General features: G+C 42.9%; 1 protein-coding gene across 1 annotated transcript in view; it reads right to left on the bottom strand.

Annotated features, from left to right (window-relative positions):
* The window catches only part of LOC116961145 (E3 ubiquitin-protein ligase rnf213-alpha-like), a 59,230-nt gene that overhangs the window by 33,982 nt on the left and 15,354 nt on the right, over positions 1-9,894 (bottom strand). Inside the window, exons 20-28 of the mRNA XM_032991172.2 lie at positions 8,874-9,005; positions 7,448-8,025; positions 6,271-6,436; positions 5,882-6,099; positions 5,157-5,294; positions 4,418-4,597; positions 2,043-3,513; positions 1,035-1,228; positions 210-365 (exon numbers count right to left, since the gene is read on the bottom strand). Of these exons, the coding sequence (XP_032847063.2) occupies positions 210-365; positions 1,035-1,228; positions 2,043-3,513; positions 4,418-4,597; positions 5,157-5,294; positions 5,882-6,099; positions 6,271-6,436; positions 7,448-8,025; positions 8,874-9,005 (3,233 nt within the window). The remainder of the gene's footprint in view (positions 1-209; positions 366-1,034; positions 1,229-2,042; positions 3,514-4,417; positions 4,598-5,156; positions 5,295-5,881; positions 6,100-6,270; positions 6,437-7,447; positions 8,026-8,873; positions 9,006-9,894) is intronic.

The following is a 9,894-nucleotide window of genomic DNA, read 5'->3' as shown; positions in this document are numbered from 1 at the left end:
CACAGCGCCTTACATTTCCTTTCCAGAGTAGGACTGCTTGTTTCTGTGTAGATGAGCCATCACTCCACTGGAGAGACAGATCCTAAATTATGCATAGCTTTAAAAGAGGCTTTGGATTTTAGCAGATTTACTGCAGGTGCAGACCCCGTTATGTTAACATCCTTCCTTACTATTCCTCTGACCTGAACACACCATCACCAAAGCAATACCTCTTGTTTCCTTGTTCTGCTAACACCTTTCCCTTTTGCCAGGTACTCAATCAAGTAAAGATGAGAGGATTTGCACTTCCAGACCAAGCCGTTGGGACTCTGAATGTGTCTTAGGATGCATAGCATAATCAGCAGCCGGTAGAGACCTGTTGAAACCTGACAGAGAAGAAACATTTGAAAACTGGTGAAAGAAATGTCTATCAAAATACACTTACTCCACTCCCCAAAGCAGATAGTAATACCTGCAGCCAGGCTACAGCTTTGCTCCCATTCTTGTGAAGGACTGCTATTCAAGCACACACTGAGGCAGCTGTAACTGTTGACATGATCAGATGCTTGGTGCTCTGCAGCCTTCTGAGAGAGGACTAGGTCATCTGGATTCAATTTCTGCCCTAATCACACTACCTTCTGTTTAAATAAAGCCCCTTCCAGAGAGGTTACTAGACTGGATGTGAGTTGGAGAATCCACCCCTTCTTCTATCGGTGTATTGGGGCTTCTATGTCTGATCACTTGGTTTGAATTCAGCCATGCTCTAGTGCCTAACACTCTCTGATTGATACCACTGTATGAGGAAAGACTGCTTTTATGAAATGGGACCCATTTCACACAGCTTCCCTACCTGTGGGCATGGAACAAGGCAAATATAAGCACCTGAGATTCCAAACTGCACCCAGAACTTTTGTTCACTTTAACTTTTAAGCACCTGCTGCTACTACTGTAGATGAGAATAAGCCAGCACAAGAAGCTGTGCAAATACCCTCCTCTAAAAAAGCCTGTGAGGTCTTGGACACTCCATGTTCAACCACCAAGATAAAGACTCTTACCGCTGGTGACACATCAATATGGAAGACAGTGGGCTGAGATTCAGTTGGGAATTCCTCAACAGATAGTAGCTCCTCCAGAAGGAACTGGAAATCAATCTCTGACTCTGTCAGCCTAATGGTTTTGTGAACCACTGGTAAATCATCCATCTGGGAACGGATCTTTTGGAGGATATTGTCCACGAAGAGAGACTTCCCTAAGGAACAGAAGAGATAGCCAAGATTCACCCTCACAGTCAGTCTGTCCTTTCACATGCATGGGACTGTCTTTCTCCAGACATCTGAACTGCCTCCAAACTGCGTGGCTATCTCTCAACAGCCTCTTTAGAACAACACCTGGGACTAGATCCCAGTCACACGAGGGACATCTTCCATATCTGTGCTCACAATTTTAGCAGTATGGCCCATCACAAGACCCCACTCATGACTCAACTCCAGCCCCACTGAGGTTACCAATACAGACATAGATAGAAGGCTTGAATCCTGATCAACTTGCCTCAGATGTGCCCTACAAAATGTCAAAAAACTTTACTGTCTAAAGAGACATGTCTTGAAATGTTTCAGAAATGGTAGAGAGCATGAGATGTCCTGCTGGGGCTTGCAAAGGGCCTACAGAACACTTGTTCCATTCTGGAACGGCAGGTGGCAGCTAGCTGGGTTAGCCTATGGTCTTTCAGAGGACATCTCGGCTTATTTAGGCAACTGACTATCATCACTATGAGCTATCTTATCACGTGGACAGAGTCTTGTTTCTTGCTCTTTCCCCGAGTCTCACACCATTATTTGCTTCTCTTTAGATTTGACAACTGTAGCTTCCCTGAAGCTCATATTTTCTGGACTGCATTGTCATTCCCCTTTGGACTCTTTCCAGGTGGCTTAAAGTCCCACTTGAAATTCACTACCCAAAACCAAACACATGTAGGAGAGTGGAGGGATCTCCGCTGCATCCAACATTCCTCTCAAGGCCTCCTGGTTTGAGACATGACTCACAGTAGGATTACTAACACTTACCCATTCCTGCTCGATTTGAAAATATGAACTTCACATTCTGCTGATAGGGCTCTTCAAAGGCCTGAGCAACAGGGGCTGTCCCACAAGGCACTTTGAGATGAGTGCTCAGGTATGCCTGGATTTCTGTCTTAGAGTAGCATGGGATAGTTACTTTGTAGGTGTCGAAGGCTGTGATGACATAAGAATTGTGAGCTTTGGCATTGCAAAAGATAATGAACCTGTATTCAGGGACTGTAGAAGACTGCAGCAAGCGGAAGAAGTGGGATTCCAGTTGTTTGGAAACTTTGTACACTAATTTATCAGCACCCAGCAAGCAGTAGATTTTCTGGTTTTGAGAATCAGATGAAAGAGCTCTCCTAATAATCAGCTCCACTTCTTCCTCATCTGTGTCAGGTGTGCACACCAGGACTTCATCATACATTGGGAGAGGTGCTGTCTTGGTGTGTCCGTAAACAGAGAGCATGCAGAGTAACATTTCCTCCTCCTTACACATGATGAGAGAAGGTTTCCTGGTTTCAAGGCCTACTGGTAAACTTCTCTTGACACATGTGGTTTCAAGAGCTGCTAATTTCTTCAGCGTTTCACCAAAGACATCCAGGCTGATGTAGTTGTCTGACACAAGGCCAGTGAATTTCTTACAGTAAGCATCCCAGAGCAGATTCACCTTGTCACAGATGGATGGCAAACTCTCAAAGGAGGTGGTCAGTTCATCTTCTGCAAGGGTGACAAAAGTTGCCTGGTCAACACCTGTGTTCTTGTTTTTAAACTTCCTTGACTTCTGCAGAAAGGCTGCTCGCTGCTCATCATATAATTTGCTCAGATTTTCAACCTCTTCCTTGTTATCGCCTCGTTCAAAAGCAAAATTCATGAGCTTCTGCTCTGTGATGTCAGAGTTTGGAAGGCAGCTCTGCAGAGCTGCCTTTGCCACTGCTGTATCATAGCCAGATTCAGCCAGGCTTTTGATGAGTTGGGGAAAACGAATTACATAGTCATGCCAGGTAACAGACTCCTTGTGTTCTGTTGATGTGTTGACAGAGTCAAGTGGAGTCATGAGGGCTTCCTCCAGGGCTTTTCTAATATCTTCTTCTTTAATGTCATGCTTTATGACAGAAAGCATATTAAGAATCTGTGGCTCTATGACACTATTGTGGGCTTTGGCCAGTTGGGTACATAAATAGAAGAGCTGCTGTGAAGTGAACAGGTTGAGATGATAGTAGCTGTTCCTTTGAGTCTCCAGATATTTATTCCACTCTACGAGGCAGCGCTCCATTGCTTTGCAGAGGCCTTCCAGCTCCTCCAGTACGGGTCTGGTGCTCTGAACAAGGATACCAGCAATTCCAAATTCTGCGTAAACTTTTACTCTGTGTTGGGGATTGCAGTAGATGTCAGCCTTCCAGTTTATGAAGAGGATATTGCCAACACTGAGAAGCTGCAGGTACAACCTTCCAACCATTTGAACTTTTTCCAGTATCTGTAAAGTGCCACATACAAAATAGGGAAATTAATTATTGTCTGTTTTCAGCGACTGCTGAATACTTCTCACACTACATTTTCTTTCAAGGGTCTATTAAACTCTGTTCAACAACAACAACAAAGAAAGGCTTTGGCTCAATTTTTATGTACAGCTTCTTCTCAGGATACATTCCTTGGCCGAGAACATGTCTAGAAGTACATGTTTTCCTGGAAGACTTCTACTACTCTTCAAAATGGTAACTAGAACATGTTTACTGGGGTAAGGAGGTAAGCAATGGACAGATCCACTGTCTCAGGTAGCAAGCATATCCCACCCCTGAAGATTTTGGTGAGCTGTATCCCACCTCTAGAATCATCACCTTTGAGATATTTGGCCCCTGTGAGGTTTCTGCATCTCTCACTGAAGAACTGCACTTCCAACAATTGATCAGACAGCAAGCCGTTGAGGTGATTCCTCAGGTATATAAGATAACACCTCGCTTCAAATACCTTCTGAATATACAGTTGTATAGGAAGTAAGGAAAAGGCATTTTTAGTATGTGAAAGCATCTGGCTTGCGGTGGGCGCCTACATTCAGGTGAGCTCCATCATACTCCCGGAGTTCCCAGTTTCTCTTCATTCACTACAGCAGGAGCTTAGATGGCTTGCTTGGGTGGAGATATCCACATTGTTAACATGCAGATGAGACCAAGACCTCAGAGAGTCAGACTTCTACACACACCGCCAAAACCTTTCAAGGGAAAGGTTGTATTTATAATTTGCCTTACGCGTGAGATCTGGCAGTCTGCTACTTCTGTTCCTGAAGGTCAAGGATGAGTGTCCATGAAAGAATTCTAGCAAAAACCCCCAAGCCTTATGGACACTGTTTTCCTGGCACACATTGGTATTGCACTGTGTCTTACCTCCAGGAAACGGTTTGCCTCCTCTCTGCCTTGTTCAGCTTTTGTAGTGATCAACATAAGCTTGTTCTGGAGCTCCGTGAGATGAGCCAGGCTGTAATTTTCATCTATATGATCTGTCTGAGATTCTTTCTCTGTGGTGTCCTTCAGCAGTAGTACTGAAACACAGTCGTCAAGGGCAGCCTGGAAAGCCAGTAAGAGGATCAGCCCCACTCTGCTTCTTCTCTGCATAATTCCCCATCCTTGTGCAACAGGTTTGCAAGAATAATAGTAATACACACCTGCATATCACAGCCAAACATCTAAATTTCCCATGTCTTAAGATGTGGATCATTCCTTCCCTCCTCTATTGTGCAGGGCTCATTATTTCAGGGTATGCTGCAAACGCCATTCTCCTTGAACAATGGTGTGGCAGTTCTCATTTTAAATCTTCCCCTTTCCTTTTTTTTTACTTTCTCATTGATCAGATGAGGTTGGTTTTGTTGTTTTTTTTTTTTTTTTTTTTTTTTTTGTATTAAAATACTGTTTTCTTTCCTTCCTGGGGACAAACCCAATCTGTTTTGCCTTGAAAATCACCAGGGCTTAATGGAAAATGTGACATGAGGTTGTGCTTCTTTCAAACCTGAGTAGACATCTACTGGCTATCTGACATACTTCTTGGAAATGGATTTCAAGAATCTTAATTTCTGTGGACACAAACAACCCCCTGAAAAGCACTCTTCGAAGTGTGAAGAACTGTTACCTTGAAATTTAGAGGTGGTGAGATGATAAATATCCCTCTGCTGTTGATGGCTCTGGCTTGAGAGATTGAGGAACGCTCTATGGAGCCATGAGAGTCGTGAACCATCCGTATCCACTCTCTGTTATCACAAGAAACTTTCTGTCAAAGAAAAAACCCAACACAACAGAATGAAACCTAATAACCAGTTGGCAGCTCTGTAAGGACAATTTTGGTAAGAGTGTAGTTTCTTGTACCTGCTGTGGCTGAAGAGACAAAGCACAGCTGTTGCACCCAAATCTGCATCTACCTTATAAGTTTTCTGAAAGCCAAAGCCAGGGAATAAGTATTTTGTGAAGCTGCTGTTCTCTGACAGCCTTTGGCAATTTGGAGGAAGGGTCTCAGTTAAATGGCACCCTGAGTAGGATGTTATAGCTTCTTTGGAGAGGATTATGCAAGACAGGGCTACACTAGAGACTGCTAAACCACAGAGCATTGGATTCACTTTCTTCTGCATGTGACACCTAATGGGTCTCCTCCATTTGCCCTCACATAGGCATGTGATGTCTTTTAAGGTGTCCCAGCTGAACTTCAGTTCTAAACAGCATGGATTTCTCATAGGTTTTATGTCATATCCACTATGCCTTCTTTGATGACTTGACACCCCTGTGGCATGGCATCAGACTTCGGCAATTCATTCTTCTAGTAAAAGTCCAAGTAATTTTGGAACGTGAGATCTGCAGACTCACCAGCTTCTTTGAAAGGTTATTGTCTTTGGCAGTGGCTTCGCTGATGAATGACAGGGCTTCAGAGAACTGTTCAAATCCAGATGTGGGTCCCAAGTCAAATATAATGGGTGCTGAAGCAGCCATAGCATCACGGAAAAACCGCACTTTGTCAATATCCATGTCATTTCCACCTGCAAAAATTGATGCCAGATCCACAAACACAGGGATTTCCGTTTTGTCTGGGGAAAAAAAAAAAAAAAATAAAAGGTTCAAAAATTAAACACATAGTTGAGGAGTTCACATAGTTGATTGATACAATGCCTCTGGCTATTACGACAAGTAGGGACTGACTGATCCCTTTCTATTGCCTCTCTTATCTGATGACTCTACTACAATTCAGTACAACTCACCTTTTATTACTGTTTTGATCCAGGAAACAAAGCCACTCCTTGTGCATTCAAGAAGCTCCTTCAGAAAGTCAAGCATCTCTTCTGGAAGGTTGGTCAAGCTATTTTTCACCTTCATTAAGTCTTGGGTCATATAATCAAGTCTCTTATTCCTGAAGTCTGGTCCTTCCTAAAAAAAAAAAAAAAAAACAAACAAAAAACCAAGACATACCGATGTGTGTCCCTTGGTAAGAAAAGATGGAAGGTAAGTTCTGCCTCTGCCCCATCCATCAGTTTCACCAGCCACTCAGGGTCTTTTCTGAAGGGCCAGCTCCCCAGAGACTTCTATTCCTCTCATCCAATCTATTCCATAAACCCAGTCTGGTTATTTCAATGCAAGTCCCTGCAGCAGAGGCATAGAGTCACAATATGAAACTTGTCTGACATCTGCACCGAAGTCCTGATCACTAAAAGGACCTTTCCACAAAATGTACAAGGTCTGATCCAATTTTAATTTTCTGGGGAAACTCGTCCAAAACATGGAAAGCTACTGAAAATACAAAAACTTACAGAACATCCAGCTGCTCCATAATTGCTACCATAATAGAAAGGTTATGACAATATAAAAATTTAGTTTTTACAGGATTGGAGTAACCAGGCTTGGAGATCTACAAAAAGGAACATGTGGAAGCCAAATGACAAATTGCTGGAATTGGTACAGAATATTAGGTTGGGATCTGTTATTTAACTACTGGAGTTAACGCCTGGTTCTGCCGGAAAATTTCCATGGAGATTGGGGAAAATAATGCTTCCCTGTCTATTCCAAATCACTTGATGCAGATTTTGGTTGCTGACACACACAGATGCCTGCATCCATTGTCCTGACACAGTTGCCTCAGATACTCTTGGGCATCTGTAATGGCATTGGGAGCTCATTTGCAGACAATCAGGAGTCTGATTCAGGGTAAGCTGAAGCACGTTCCTGACTCCACTTACTGCTCTATAAAGGTGCCAGGCTAAAAGAGAGACTGCTAGAACAGTGAAATTTATATTCCAGAAGAAAAATTCCATCCGTTGTGTCCAGTAAGATTTAGTTAAAAGTTAAGACACACAAAAGCAGAGGTTTCCTATTCAGACCTCACAATACATGAGCCACTAGAGCACTCAGTATAAGCCAGATATCCACATGTGTTCTACATACATATTTTGTTAGGTCATTGAGAATCTGAAAATTCCCATTAAGCTCAAGTTTCTTCCGCAGTTCATCAATCATCTTGGCAGTGTTCACCACTGTAGACAGGGTCAGGTAGTTTTTAATCTTCTCCACTGCAGCATCTACCCAGTCAGCTTTTCCATTGCCCTTCCCTTCGCTCTTCTCCATAATTTTAAACTCCTTTGTGAGTTGACTCTCATTTTCTAACTGCTTCCCAAAATATCTCTGTAGAGTCCCAAGGGTGATGGAAAAGTCTTTGAGGGCCAGATAGGTACTCTGATAGTCAGCAATGGCTGGCTTATAAATGTTTTCTTGAACATCTTCTATCAAGAGAATTTTCTCTTCAGGGATTGTGGCTTTCATCTGTCTTGCTTTTTGCCTGCAGAGTTGCCAAAAATAATTGCTTTCCTCTAAGATATTAATTTTTTTCATCATGTCACTGTATTTAGCAAGGAGGTGCAATTCAGGAATTTTCTTCTCACCATTCACAGAGAATTTGCTTACAGACATTTGATCCTTAAAAATTCCTCTTTTTCTGATGCTTTTCTTCACAGAACTCCTATCCACTAAACAAGGTGGAAACAAAAAAATTAGTGCATTTCTCCAGCTAGAAAGACACTTACCCTCTAAGCATGGAAGTATTCTGAATCTGAATGCAACACCAAAGAGAGGTAGGGGTGTGTTTGTGTGTGTTTGTTTGTGGCAGAGTTCTTGGGGAAAAACTGAATCTAGGATCAACACCAAAACAATTGGTGCGCAAAATCAGTTGCTTATGATGAGGAAGGGAGCCTTTAAATCATGGCCTTGAAACTGTGGTAGTGTCTGTACTATAAGAAAAAATAATTGGCCCTGAAGTAGAGGTTGAGGAGCCTTACCCCACCATTTGGCCCACCCCAGCTGTAGAATTAGTTCTATTGATTCTTGCACCCAATCCAAGAATTTCAGCACTGGGATGTTTATGTTCTACTGTCCAGAAGCAAAAGCTCACTGGGTGAGTCTTCCCTACCAATATACATTGCTAGCTCTGTCCTTCTCTTTTCAGGTCCCAGACCTTGCCTGAAATTTTTTTCCCTACCTTAAGTGCCTTTTCACTCTAAAAACATTTGCCAAAGTAGGTAATCCAACCTTATATGTCTCTTAGAAAAATTAAATATCTGTGACTCTTTAAGCTTCCCCCATGAGACAGATTTTCCCACTATTCTGAACTCTCCATAGATAAACCCCTATCCGACTTTCATCATTCCATCTTTCCTTAAAGAGCTCCCTGCTTACTCTGTCCTCCCAGCTACTGCTTGCTACTAGAGAGTCACGCAGCATCATTTCCTGGAACTACTAGCTCTTTATTTTAGGAGACAGCTCCTCATTCAAGAACCACATAGGCAATCCCATTCTCTCAAATAGAATGGGATAGTACCTCTTATCACATCCTCTATGCTGGTGCATAGATGCAGAAATGAGCATCTCTGCTTCTTCTGCTCTTCGAATTGCTCATATTCCTCTCTTCTGACCTTCAGCACTGTTGCTATACAACTGGAGATGGAGGAATCTGGGGAAAGAAAAAAACAAACAAACAAAAAAAACCCCATGCTCAGACCTCAGATATAAAGGGTATTTGAGAAAACCACTTGGAGAGAGAGAAGAGCTACCGGAAACATAACCACTGCCATTAACAAACACATACTTGAATTTGCACGAAGGATGTGTCACTCGATCTAGAAGCAGCAGTATCAACCTAGAGCTGTTCTGATGTGATCACTGCCAAAGTTTAAAACACTCAAAATGAAGTTTATTATTGCAGAAGAATTTGAAAAAAATTTCTTCCAAGTTTTTATAAAATTTAGGTGGATGTTGAAACTGGCCTGTGACCTTCAAGGCTATTTGGTAACCAGCATAAATAGCAACAGGAAAACAAACACTAAAAACACTAAACTAAGCTGAGCGGTGCAGTTGACATGCCTGAGGGACGCAATGTCATTCAGAGGGATCTGGACAAGCTTGAGAAGTGGGCCCATGTGAACCTAAGAGGTTCAGCATGGCCAACTGTGGGGTCCTGCACCTGGGGCTCAGAGCAACCCCCAGTATCAATACAGGCTGGGGGATGAAGGAATTGAGAGCAGCCCTGCAGAGAAAGACTTGGGGGTAAAGGTAGATGAAAAAATGGGCATGAGCCAGCAATGTGAGCTTGCAGCCCAGAAAGCCAACTGTATCCTGGGCTGCATCACAAAAAAGTGTCACCAGCAGGTCAAACAAGGTGATTCTCCCTCTCTACTCTGCTCTGGTGAGACCCAACATGGACTACTGCATCCAGATCTGGAATCCTGAGCACAGGAAAAACATGGACCTGTTGGAGCAGGTCCAGAGGAAGGCCACAGAAATGATCAGAGGGATGGTAAACCTCTCCTATGATGACAGACAGATAGAGTTGGGGTTGTTCT

This window comes from Tyto alba, unplaced genomic scaffold (genome assembly GCF_018691265.1).
Source record: "Tyto alba isolate M040663 unplaced genomic scaffold, T.alba_DEE_v4.0 Super-Scaffold_2, whole genome shotgun sequence".
Lineage (NCBI taxonomy): Eukaryota > Metazoa > Chordata > Aves > Strigiformes > Tytonidae > Tyto > Tyto alba.
The sequence above is the reverse complement of the archived record's forward strand: the minus strand, read 5'-3'. Positions and strand labels throughout refer to the sequence as shown.